This window comes from Vanacampus margaritifer, chromosome 2 (assembly GCF_051991255.1).
Source record: "Vanacampus margaritifer isolate UIUO_Vmar chromosome 2, RoL_Vmar_1.0, whole genome shotgun sequence".
Taxonomy (NCBI): Eukaryota; Metazoa; Chordata; class Actinopteri; order Syngnathiformes; family Syngnathidae; genus Vanacampus; species Vanacampus margaritifer.
In genome coordinates this window covers 7,181,735-7,194,897 of record NC_135433.1, presented here as the reverse complement: position 1 = coordinate 7,194,897, position 13,163 = coordinate 7,181,735, and the positions used below count along the sequence as shown (strand labels likewise).

General features: G+C 41.2%; 2 protein-coding genes across 16 annotated transcripts in view; both read left to right on the top strand.

The window, feature by feature from the left end:
* Nucleotides 1-6,059, top strand: part of LOC144042651 (band 4.1-like protein 3) — a 52,936-nt gene extending 46,877 nt beyond the window's left edge. For 14 of the 15 annotated variants that reach the window (XM_077555512.1, XM_077555505.1, XM_077555509.1 and 11 more), the window contains 2 exons: nucleotides 395-510; nucleotides 5,314-6,059. In XM_077555512.1, the coding sequence (XP_077411638.1) occupies nucleotides 395-505 (111 nt within the window). In that variant the 3' untranslated portion in view covers nucleotides 506-510; nucleotides 5,314-6,059. The remainder of the gene's footprint in view (nucleotides 1-394; nucleotides 511-5,313) is intronic. The other variant, XM_077555511.1, reaches the window with a different exon arrangement.
* Nucleotides 6,060-7,078: 1,019 nt separating this feature from the next.
* Nucleotides 7,079-12,864, top strand: LOC144044595 (zinc finger and BTB domain-containing protein 14-like). The gene is made up of 2 exons (XM_077559106.1): nucleotides 7,079-7,222; nucleotides 8,321-12,864. The coding sequence occupies exon 2, from the start codon at nucleotides 8,340-8,342 to the stop codon at nucleotides 9,516-9,518; it is 1,179 nt and encodes a 392-aa protein (XP_077415232.1). The 5' UTR covers nucleotides 7,079-7,222; nucleotides 8,321-8,339; the 3' UTR covers nucleotides 9,519-12,864.
* Nucleotides 12,865-13,163: the final 299 nt, after the last annotated feature.

The window sequence follows — 13,163 nt, the reverse complement described above, 5'->3', positions numbered from 1 at the left end:
ACGTACAAACTATCTTGCACAAAATTAAATCACATTCAGCTTGTTCAATAAAGGCTGACGTGAAAGTATATTAACATTTTAAAATAGTACAAGAATAGTGACTAGTCACTTAGCGTTTTCTTGCATGTGTTCAAATGAGCGTCTCTTATTTATTTTGAAGTCCAAGTGTGCAATAAATGACATTTCCAGGCTGATGGTGGTGGAGAATTGAGGTCTCCTCTGATAGGGGGGGGGGGGGGGCTGCAACCAGACTCTTCTTTCAAAACTAATGAAATTGTTAACTTTTGATTTTTATATCTTAATAACGGTGACTTCCTATCCCTGCCGTTCTCCCCCCCTTTCTCTGTCCCACTCCTGGTGCGCCCCTTCTGGCACTGCGCCTGTGCATATGTAGGCTTTGGCTCAGGCCATAAAGGAGGCTAAAGAGCAGCATCCTGACATGTCAGTGACCAAAGTAGTGGTACATAAAGAGACAGAGATCACGCCAGAGGAGGGGGAGGACTGACCCAGGTAAGTCAGCCAGTCCAGTCCTGCTCCCCGCTTCTGGCATGCCTGCTTTTTTTCCCCATCATCCAACAGTCGCCCTCTTCTTTTTTTTGTAGTGCTTCTATGCGAATGCATTTTGTTGTTGTGCAGGGGTAGGAAAGGGTCAGCCGGGCCGCACGCACCCAAGGGATATTATGGTCTCAACTTGTTACGACAAGCCCTACAATCTCTTTCCACTAATGCTGCTGTCATTCTCATGCAATCTCATGCGGTGGAAACACTCCCCCTGCTGGACATGAATAAAACGCCGCAGCCCGTGGACCACTTGGTAACAATTTAGGCAATGGGTCCAAATGACTTTCTTTGTGCATAAAAACATTTTCGGCGTTCACTCAACACGGATTTAGTTACATAGATTGTTTGGCCTCACCACAGAGGCACCAGCAGTCCCGGAGAGATAAAATACCTGCTCGACCGGCTCCTGCAAACATGCCGACATCCAGCGGAATCTGATCTGAAGCGTACAAGGGCGTGCCTCAGTTGGCAAAAAGCTGCCTCGGAGACTCATGTGCAACGTTAAAGACGGTATAGCCAAAATGGTGTAGCATTTAAGTTTTGCTTTTATGGAAATCAGATTCCCACTTTCCTCATCTATAAACACTATTGATTATTTGCCATATTAAATCCAAACAGTTCGGCACAAGTTTGTTGTGCACAAAATATTCTCAGTCGTTACACTACTATTTAAAGGTAAATATTTAGTCGCTCTTTTGACTTTGACAATGCTGCTCAGCAAGATGTTTGGCTATTCTGTTCCTACCTGTGGTCTGTGTAGTCGCCGACCTAATATGTAGTATATTTTGGCTTGCCCTGATTGTTAAACAATATAAGCCAGGGGTCTGCAACCTGCGGCTCTGGAGCCACATGTGGCTCTTTAGTACATCTTCTGTGGCTCCTTCTAGATCTAAACAAAAATATATGAGTAGAAATGAATGTTGTGTTTTTTACACATTTATTTTTAGATAAACTATTCATGAAATTAATTAATAATTTAGATTTTAAAAAAATAATGAATATCCAAAAAATGTCAGTCCAAAATTTTAAGTTGTCAGAAAAAGAGACGAAAAGTTAATGAATAAGTTTAAAACTTGAAGTCAGAAAAAAAATAATAATTTAATAAGGCAGAAAAGAAAAAATTTACAAAGTAACTTAGTATATATAAAATGTCCAAAATCAAAAGAAGAAATCCCGAAAATTACTATAGAACGTACACAAAATTACCACACGCACACACCCCAAAAAAAATCTGAAAATGTATTTAACAAAAAGCAAGGAAAAATGTACAAAAGTAACCATAAAATGTCCAAAATCAAAAGAAGAAATCCCGAAAATGACCACAAAATGTCATCAAAATTGCGAAAAATGTCAGAAATTTGATAGCAAAAAAAGGCAGAAAAAAAAGTTTTTAAAAAATAGCCATAAAAATGTCCAAAAAAAGGGAGAGGCAGAGAACTAACATATACCCATAAGACTGCCAAAATTTTTCAGAAATTTGACAAAAAGGCAGAAAAGTCAACAAAAACAACAAAAAAAAAAGATTTAAAAAACAAATTATGGAGGGAAAAAATAATGCAAAATGCAAAAACTTTAGCAATCGTGATTACCATTAGCGCGCTAGCGATTACCAGCATATCTACATGAGTTTAATTGATTAGATATAACCACTAATTATGACTATGTCAAACGATTACATTTTTAAATCCGATTTATCACATTTAGAATTTAGACTATTTTTAGATTAATTTCATTTAGATTAATCGCGTAATTTACAAAAAAAATGTATCAACATTTTTTGCCTGCCAAATTTGAAGAGCACCTGTTATGTGACATTTATGTTATGAGGACGTCTTCAACATTTTTTGATCCTCTTCTTCTAATCAGGTAATTACTTGCATAATTTAAAATGGGGGGAAAAATACCCTAATATTTTGACAAGAACAATTATTCGGAATGTCACATATAGTGTCTTAAAAGTCACTTACATGATGCTTCAGCAATAGTTCATTAGTAAACCTCTTGGCTACAATGAGCTCAATAACTTCCTGTCCACTATGTGCATTTGGACAAGTCAACTTTTTCCTTTCTTATCTCCATAACATACACCACACAACAGGTTAATCGGTTAGGAAAATCTTCAGACACCTGATAATCAAACCTTTGCTGTAAATCGGAAAGGAAGAAAACGGTAGAATTAAGTATATCCCACTTGACTTTAGGTCAGATCCCGCTTCAAATGGTTCAGGAACCTTTTGGATCTGATTAGGTGACTACTGCAGGTGGAAATGAGTGCTACTTTACCTTCCATAAGCTTCAGAGTTTCTCCCCTCGATGACACTAATCAGTCCCGCTCTCTTCATGTTTTATTGAATGTATCATCTGTCTGCATAAACTGACCCAACTTTTTGGGGTTCAATAACACAAAGTTGGGTCAGTCCTTATTTGACCCAATTTTGAGTGCAACTTTCCCCCACCGCGATTCCAGCAACAATGTGTTGCTGGTTTGGGTTGCGCCAGCGTGAGTGCGTGTGCTTGTGTGACTCAACACATGGGAATGTTTGCCTTTCGTCTCATGTGCCTTACGCTTGGTGCATTAGTGTATATTTACTTGTATGTAGAGCTACTAACCTGATCATGAATGTTTCCTTTGCCGAGCATAGATGCACACCCAGTGGCGTGGGGGTTGTCGGCTTGAAATTCAGTCCTCGCGTTTGAGGGATTTTCTCATCTCGTTTTTGAACAAACGCGAGCTAACTTGTCTTGGCTTGCACTGGCTTAAATGCCAAATTGGTTTGATGCCACTATTGCCGGCAGCGCCTCAGACACCTGTGCTATCTATGCTGAATAGATCTGTTGTTGTTTTTTTTAATTCCATACTTCAAAGACCTGTGAAGCTAACTCTGCTATAACCTCATACAGTGGAACCTCTTAAGGTCGATCAAGGACACTGAAGCAAATTCACCGGTGGGGAATATTGGAATGGTGGTTCAGTGTTGATCATGGGAACAAACATTTAAATGTGCCTTATGTATCTCATTTTTTAACTTCGGAACACGTCTTGCACAAACAAATATAAAAACAAGTTAACCTGTCAAAACTAAACAACACATTCTACTGTAAAATATCAAGTTTCAAACGGTACAACTTCAGTGGCGTTTGATCTTGGAGGTTCCGCTGTGTTTTGTCCCATTTTGTGTTCCAAACTGGTGTGAGTTTAACTGCCAAACTGCATCTCCAATACTAATTTGACAATGTGGCGTTTTTGTTCTACGGGATCTCAGTAGCCACTTATGTGCAAAATTTCCGCATCAAGAGCTGTAGGGAAATTTTGGTCCTTGGTGTGACGAGACTTCGCTTTCAACGCATCACAGGTGGAGAAGTGAAACCACGTTAGACTTTCACCCCCCTGTCCCGGCATTGTTGGATACCCTTACACATATCCTCTCTGATACTATCTCAGAAGGTGAAAAATTGCTGGTTCGACTTAACTCCAGAGATGTATTCTTAAGATGGAACCCAAGTGTGAGCAGATACAATGATAAAGAGCAGAGACCCCACAATTGAACCCTGTGGAATACCACACATTCCGTTAGTGTTGTGCTTGAAAGTTTACATACCCTTAAGGTATGTAAACTTATGAGCACAACTGTAAATGTACAAAAGCTAAGCGACGCTTTACTCATTTGCTCCCAAAACGTATAAAAAACGTTCCATTTTAAATTTTGCCATGGTCCCCAAAACATATTTATAGTTTTTTTTTAATGTTTTTTTTTTATGCTAGGGCATACAGAAAGCTTTGATGCAGCCTCTAACTTGAAGAGATTGCTTAAAGCAATGGTAGTTATTACAAAAAACGACCAGCAGGTGGCAGCAGAGTATAAGATCAACCAGGGCCATGTTGAAAAACTCTCTTTTCCCCAGTGTTTTCAACAGGTTTGTGAATAATGATTAAATTTAAGCTATATTCTAATGCTAATTTCTGCAAAACGGAAACAGAAACAGAAGTGTACTTTTTTTCCTGATGAAAAAAAGAGACTAATCTTTCTTTTGGTAGGTTTTGTGTTTTTATAGCAATAGAACACAATATTCTGTGGGCCTTGCAAAATCAGTCAAAATACACTAAAACAGCCAAGAGCGAAGGAGATTGCTTCAGTGAAAAATGGCACAAAATGCTACGGATTGTCATGAAAATTCACATGAACATCTCGTCAACTTCAACCTCTGAAAATATCCAACAAATGCCACAGTATTTTAGATTTTATGGGCATTAAAAAAAAATTCTCATCATACAGTATGCTTATAAGTTTACATACCCTTGTGGTAACTAACCATACGGTATGGTGAGAATTCTTTCACGTCAGTCTTTTTCCCATATCACTGTACAGTATGAGAAATACCAACAAGTATTGCATTGTTGAGGTGGAGGTAGTATCAACGGCGGATAGAAAGTGGGACGGCATCTGTTTGTTAGGAAAAGCCGGGACGAGGGTTTGAGGTATAACACCTCTCACGTCTTCGTGACTTCTCCCACCTGGTTGTGTTGAAAGCAACATTTACACGTCACAACAGATGGTGCCTCTGGCGTCATCTCCCGATCTTGTTGCCCAATGTCATGTCACCTTCGCCCCTGATGCGGCCATTTTACGCACACCTTGTGTAAAAGGGGCATATTTTCACCAGTATTGGCCCCATCTGGGAACCAAATGGGGGCCTCAGTGGGGGTCTGCTTACCTTTCATGCACTGACCTCTGGTTTCTTGCGCTCTTCCAGGAGTAACCGCGACCTCTCCGAATTCCACATTTGACGGCGGGACCTGAAACTCTTCCCCTCCCTTCCTCCAGCTTGCCCGCTAGTCGCAACCATCCAACCTGCAGAAGTGGAAAAAAAACAGGAACGCATGCGGCGAAAGACGCCATACGGCATTATTATTATTATTACCATCACACACACCCATGCGAGATTAAGCCGGAAAAAGCTGTACGATTTAAAAAGAAGTAATAATAATTAAAGCAAGTTGCTTTCACTGCCTTATGAATTTAAAGTGTTTTTATGAGATTAATTGTTGTAGCCAGCTTTTTTATTTATGAATTAAAAGCCATCACTCCAGAAAGAGGCTGCATATACGTTAAGCGTATTTAACCTTCCTGTAGATGGATTTCCCGTCAGGTATGCCACTAAATATAAACACCAGGCCATGTTCTTTGATCTCTCTTTGTTGATTTTTTTATTTGTCATTTGTACTTGAACTGCATTTTTTTTTTAACAATCATATCAGTGTTGTTGTTTTTTCTGTGTGTTAGCATCGAAGCTATGACGAGGCTTGTCATCGGAAATCATTTGAATGTGCCTGTGCAGGCTTTGAATGTGTCCGCTGTACGCCAGCCCTCGTAGCGCCACCTGTCTCCATAGCCAAGTACATTTTATTCCCAATGGGTGGGAAAAGTGGCCGATGTGTGTCTGTTTTGAATTGCAGTTTCCTTCTCCGGTTAATAAAACGTTGATACATCACAACAAAAGACTGTTATGGATTATTTCTTGGGGTGGGCAAACTATGGCATGTGGGCTGTATTATGTAAGAGTTTTTAATTTGGTCCGCCACTTATTTTTTAAAAATGTAAAACTTCAAAGTGATCTGTTATTTAACTCTACTCTTATATTACGGTCAATTGACCTATTTGGAAAATCTAGAACTGTTTTTTTCCAATTCACAAGATGCTAACACTTCAGTGATTTTTTTTATGATTTAAATCAAGTCGCATTGTCGATGACCTTCCTGATCCCATTGTTACTGTTTATCTCTAGAACAGCAGCGATGTTCTTCAGCCAATTTGCATCCAACCTTAAGGGGGGAAAAAATCAGGTACTAACAACTTCATTGCGATTTATTAAGTTGAACTATTTGATACCAAAAAACTACCAGTACTTTGACACCTAACATTTCAAGAGGTTTTTTTTTCTGTTTTGTTTTAAGGGGGGAGGACAGTAATTGAAACTGCTACTGTCCAACAAATTAACTTTTGGAGTCTTCAACAAGCAATATGTTTTGGCAACTTTTGCAAGCATCTGTATCCTGGAAAAGACAAATGTATTTTATGGTATTAAGCATGATCCCCCAAAGCAGTCCAGACCTAGCTTTTGTGAAGCGTAAAATACGACAACGAAGACGCCGGACTGTTGAACAGCCGAAGCTGTACAAGCAAGAATGGGAAAGAATTCCGCCTACAAAGCTTCAACATTTATTGTTTATTTGAACGTTTTACAGACATAAAATTCTAAGGTAATAAAACAATAAAATTGATCAGTTTGAAAAATATCTTGTCTTTGTAGTGTATTTAATTAAATATAGATAGAACATGATTTGCAAATGTTTTTATTTATGTTTAACACAATGTCCCTACTTCATTTGAATTGGGTTTGTATCTATCACTCTCCAGTCTGTCTTGCTCTCGTTTGTCCATCGATCCAACCAACCATCCAGCACCTCGTACACGTGATGCTCTTCGGCTGCAGTAACGTCTCCGATGCGCCGGGTGGCGGTGGAGCAGCGCAGTCTTTCCTGCGCGGCGCGGCAGTCACAACAAGAAAGAGGAGGAAGAGGAAAAACGACAGCAGCAGCCAGTGTGGATTCGTCGTCGACTCGCCTTGCGTGACAACACGGGCAATCGCATTCGGACTACGGGTAGGAACCTTTTTCGTTTCTCCCTCGGGTGCTTGTGGAACAGAAAGCTTGTTTGTGTGTCGAGTACGACCTCCACCGTGTTTCCGCGCTCGTTTCGCGCTCCCCCACCACCCCCACCCCCTCCTTCCTCTGTGAACAACATGCCAGCGGAGCTTGTGCTTGCTTGGTCAAAATGGCTGGGCGCAGTGAAATGTGAAATATTCCCTCTCTCTTCAGGCTTGTCACGCGAGCCTTGAACGCACCGTCGAAGCCGTGAACGCACCACCGCATTTAAATTCAAGTGCGTTTTGTTCGCGTCTCGCGCTTGTCGTTGTTGAATTTATCTTGCTTTTCGTTTCCCTGTTGGGGATATTTAGCTAGTTTGTTTTTGTTTGCGTGTGAATGTAAGGAGTTAACCTTTTTTTTTTTTTATCAGAAGTACAGGTGGAGTAGATGCGGGAGTTTTAAAGTAGTTGGGTTCAACTGTTCGGAGAAATGCGAGAGGGTGGACGGAAGGCGAAAAAGAGAGTCCGGGTGCGGTGTGGAAAAGTGTCAGGGGTGAGCAAGTGATAGAAAAGCAACATGTAAAGTGAAATAAAATGTCTCATAAGAAGGTAGTATGGTTTGGAGATGGTCCCGGAGACAAATTTGGAAGTTGCCTAAATGAAAACTCTGGAGACATTTATTGAGATTGTTTGGACGTGCAGAAGAGGAACAGTGAAATGAAAAGATTTGTGGCTGTGACTAGTGGTTATTAAAACACTTTAAACACACTTGAAAACGTATTTGGAGGCCCAACTAATCTGAGTAGCTCATATTAAGTTAAAGGTATGCTGCTTTTTTACGTTAGATTAAATAAACTGAACAAACTGGAAGTGTAGTAGATCCTGTGTATGTATGTACCTGTAAGGGGCGGGGCCTGTGTGGGTGTCTTGGTGAGTGCTGTGGTTGGTAGCAGCTTATTTGTGAGTGTGTATATTTTACTGTTCTCCTGGTGTTCAATATATGGCTCAAAAGTGAATTGTAAGTATGTAAACAATACTGTAAAAAAATAAATATAATCATTTTAGTGGCAGTGTGGGAAGAGATTTTTGAGTTCACTCGCTTCCTCCTTTCCAGGTTGCTCCCATTCGACACCATGTCTGAATTGTTGCGCTACATCGACTACGACCACAAGGCGACCTTCCTGAAGATGCTCAACCAGCAGCGCATGGAAGGTGAGCACTGCGACGTGGTGGTGGTGGTGGAGAATATCGAGTTCCGGGCTCACCGCTGCGTCTTGGCGGCCTGCAGCAACTACTTCAAGAAGCTGTTCAAGAAGCAGACAGACGAGGACAACTCCATCGTAGAGCTGGACTTCATCCGCTCGGACATCTTCGAGGAGGTGCTCAACTACATGTACACGGCGCGGCTGGCCGTGCGCAAGAAGGATATCAACATGATGATGTCGTCGGGCCAGATCCTGGGCATCAACTTCCTGGACAACCTGTGCTCGCAGAAGCGCGAGCTGACGAATATGAAGACGCGCGAGAACCAGGCGCCGCCCGGCGACCACGGCCTGCGCGCGCAGGACGCCATCCTCAAGGAACTGGCCATGGAGGAGGTGCGCAAGAACAGCTTCTACGACACTGCCATGGACGGCATGGGCGGGGCGGGAGGCTCGCATGTGGCCCAGCCGCACGGCTACAACACGGGCTTGGCCAAGGACCCGCACGCGCACGGCTGGGGCTCGTCGTCGTCCGGCGACATGAAGCTGGAGTACCTCCTGTACGGCCACCGCGACCACGGCTCGCTGCCCGGCGCCGGGCCCAAGCCGCTGGAGCACAGCGCCAAGAAGGAGCGGCTGCTCACCGCCAACCGGCCGTACGGCTGCGAGCACTGCCCCAAGGCCTTCACCACGGCGGCGCACCTCAAGGAGCACCTGAAGATCCACTCGGGTTTCAAGCCGCACCGCTGCTTGGTGTGCGGCAAGGCCTTCATCCGCGGGCCCGATTTGAAGCGACACGAGCGCGTGCACAGCAACGAGCGGCCCTTCGCCTGCCAACTGTGCGAGAAGGCCTTCAAGCACAAGTCGCACCTGAAGGACCACGAGCGACAGCACCGCGGCGAGCGGCCGTTCAACTGCGGCTCGTGCGACAAGGCCTTCATCAAGGCGTCGGACCTCAAGCGCCACTGGAACACCATGCACAGCGGCAACCCGCGCCGCCAGATGTCGCTGTCGCCCGCCGCCTCGCAGCACACTGCCGACGACCAGCGGGACTGGAAGCTGGAGGCGGCGGCCGCCGCCGCCGCGCACTCGCACAACTCGGACTGCTGAGACGGAGGCGCACCCAAACAAAAAAAAAAAGCCCCACGACTGGCATTCGCAAAAGACTACTTCTATATTTCTTCTTCTTCAACAACATTTTTCCGTTTCTACATGTAAAATCAATGTTTAGTTTTTGTCACAAAGCTTCATTAGATTGATGGTCTCATTATTACTTTTGTTTGTTTTTATGGTCCCGAACGATGACCAAGAGGAGCTTAAAGGAGACATATTATGCCCCCCCCCCCAACTCAGACCCACTGTTCGTTTAACAATCAAAAAGTATAATACCATGCAAATTTCATTTTTTCTTTTCTTGTTATGATTTAAAAGGGTGAAAAAAGGATCATAATAAATTGTACAGCACTGTTCAATTGCCAGGCTTTCATGATATATATATATATATAAAAAAATGAGAGCAGGGAAAATCTTTTCAAAACTTTTGCATCATCTTGAATTTGTGCAACTTCATTGAACAAATTATGTTCTGTACCTTAAAGGTGCATTGTGCCGTTTAAAAAGGTCATGTTAAAGCTTTTTCTACATCATGCATGCGCCACCAATGCCCAGATGAGTATGAAGAGCCCTGACTGGTTTACTCTGACTGCACCTATCAGCTTTTATCTTCCCTTTTATAGTAGAGTGTGCGGACCCTCACACTCCCCAGTTTCTTTGGGGAGGAGGGGGTGTTCTTACCCCCATGTCTTCGTTTGTCAACTGTGGCTGTCACTTTAAGATCGTGCACGCACTCGCACCATCAACGAGCCTGACACAGATGCTGCGGTTACGCTTTGGGCCAGAGGTGGCAGTAGCGAGTAAAAAAAAGTGACAAACTGCACAAAGATCCTTTAACATAAGTGTGGCTGTGACTGGTTAATTCTCAAGACGGTGTACACACTTATGCAACCACATCATTTTTTTTATTTTTTTGTAACTGAGTTGTGCAGGTCACGTTAATGGTGGAAAGTTTTGAAATGCTTTTTTTTTATATCACACAAAAAATGGCATTTGAACAAGGGTGTGTAGACTTTTTATACTGGCAATATGTGTACAGTAAATTAAGTTTTAATCCTTATTTGGGAAAAAAAATCTACATTTTGAATTATCAAAAATAAATGTATAATAACAATTCAGAAGTAGCCCTGGATTGACTGGCAACCGGTTCAGGGTGTACCCCGCCTACTCCATAAAGACAGCTGGGATAGGCTCCAGCACACCCGCCACTCTTGCAAGGAATAAGCGGTTAAGGAAATGAGTGGATGAATTCAAAAGAAAAGGAAAAATCGGAATAAATCCACAGGTTTTTTTTTTTTTTTTTTTTTTTTTAGATTTCCAACAGGGCAATGCAATCTACTCCCTGTTTAGTTCTCATACCGTAGTAGCTCGATGTTTTTTGTAAAGAAACAAAAGAAAAGAATGAATATTAAGTTGTTTTTTTGCATTCTTAAAAATCAAAAGAAAAATATAAGACCAGCAGAATGAACCTTTTTTTTTCTAGATTGTCAAACGAGTCTAAAAAAAACACGATGCAAATTCAAAAAAAAAATTATATATAAAAAAAAAAAGCTGATTTCTCATTCCAAACCAAATCTAGATTTATATCCTTAATTATCAGATAATATAATAACACAAATGTAAATAAGTTAGAAGAAGGCCAGGAAAATACATTTATTCCTCATTTTTTATTTTATTTTTTCCTCCAGATTCTCTCATGCCAAGCTCAACTACATGACTTTTTTTCGCCATGTCACTTTACCGGAATCATTCCGCCAAGATCGCGGTCCGACGGCACAGGTCATCGTAGGCTGACGTAGGACATGCCACACTTTGAAGCAAGACAAACAAAAATTCCGACATGCCAGATTTCCTGCATCGTGGTTGTGATGACCGTGAACAAAAATATTGCCGTATTAAAATTAGAGCTCTAAAATAAGTGAATAAAACAGCCTTTATTTCCCGTTGAGCACAATTTTATTTTTGGACAAAATATAAAATATTTGGTACAGAAGAGACATGTACCATGTTAAGTTTCACAAAATAAATGTTAACATTCTTCTGTTTTACTTAGTAAGTCACAGTGTCCCATCATTGGTGAGCTATTTTAAGACCCGTGGGCTGCTCATGTTGTCTTTGGTGATTGTCGCTTTAACATTTTTGTTTGAAAAGTTCAATATTTTCATAATATGTCCCCTTTAACTTTAGTTGCATATATTCATGTGGATGATGTGTTTAGTTAGTACTGATTGGTCGCACTGTACAATAGGGCGATGCGACCGTTGTCCTGCGTTTGTCACTCGGCGACAATACCAAAGCGTCGGGTCGCCGTTGACGAATTTACTGTCATACAGTAACACACACACACGTCAACGGTCAGTGATGGACGTTTGTATATACTGTAGCTTACTTACCATAATTAGCCTGTGGCACAATTTAGAGTTCACAACGAGGAATGATGCACATACGTATATAAAAATATAAATAACGTTGTCCCACTCAGACGCTTTGACAATAAAACACCATTTTTTTTACGTGTTTACTTGTTTGTTTTTGTTGTTCAGAGCGCAGCTTTAAATGGTGGAGGAGTGTTGAAGGCCACACGAAATTAAAGTAAAAGACATGAGACTCAAGTTGTACTTTTACGAGAATAAAGTCGTAATGGTAATGTGATTATTTTTTCCATCCAATAATATTTACCGGTACTCTTGTAATTTGGAACATTTTGTTGAAAAAATAAACAAACTTTATTGTTATATTATATATTAATTTTCAGAAATACAAAAAAATTGCAATTGACTGCAAAAAGAATACGACTTTATTCTCGTGGTAAAACTTTTTTTCTTTAAAAAATGCAACTTTATTTTTATAAGTTTACAAGTAAAACATATTTATTCTCATGACTTTTTTCTTGGAGAAAAAAAACTTCATATAGTTATGCCTCCACTCTATTATGACTGTTTTTCAAAACGCCAATTCTTATCGTTTAACATTTTATTCTTGTTTCATTCTGACTTTTTTGTCATTTTCAGTGTGACCCTTAGACGCCTTCACATTTAATAGTGCGCTCATACTACTTTTATTTGGTTCATTTTTTCCTGTTAAAAAAAAAAAATCAGGGAGTGAAAAAAAATCACACTTCACCAAAGCTTTTACTATAGTCTAATATGATTTTTTATTACCAACAGGTGAAACTCAACCCACAGGATGCAAGTATATTTTTGTATATTTAATGACATACTGCGACACTCATCTAAATATTACTTGTCATGTTTTTATTTGGAAGTAAAACACAAAAGATCAACTGTCACTGTCTCCTGAATATGATATATTTGTCATTGAAAAATAAAAGCTGTAGCTTGTTTTTCTTTTTTTCTTTTTCCCAGAATGACGACTTTTATTTTGGTCGCACTTCCGCCCGCCTGCCGTTTCGTGGAAGCAGCATGACGTATCACGAGGACGAGCTCGTGCTCCGTGGCGTGGGAACCGGTGGTCACGCACTTGGGAAGTGAAACACGGAAGCGTCGGTTCCTGGCGGCGACGCTAGGTGGAGCACTTTGTCCATTTTGATTCACGGGAGGCATGGGAAGGACGACACGGTGGAAACTTCCGGCTTTGTTTTGAGCTAAACAACGCTAACCTTTCCTACTAAATCAATTTCTG

Coding starts and splice junctions, on each gene's coding strand:
- LOC144044595 (XM_077559106.1), top strand. CDS start 8,340: ATGTCTGAATTGTTGCGCTACATCGACTACGACCACAAGGCGACCTTC.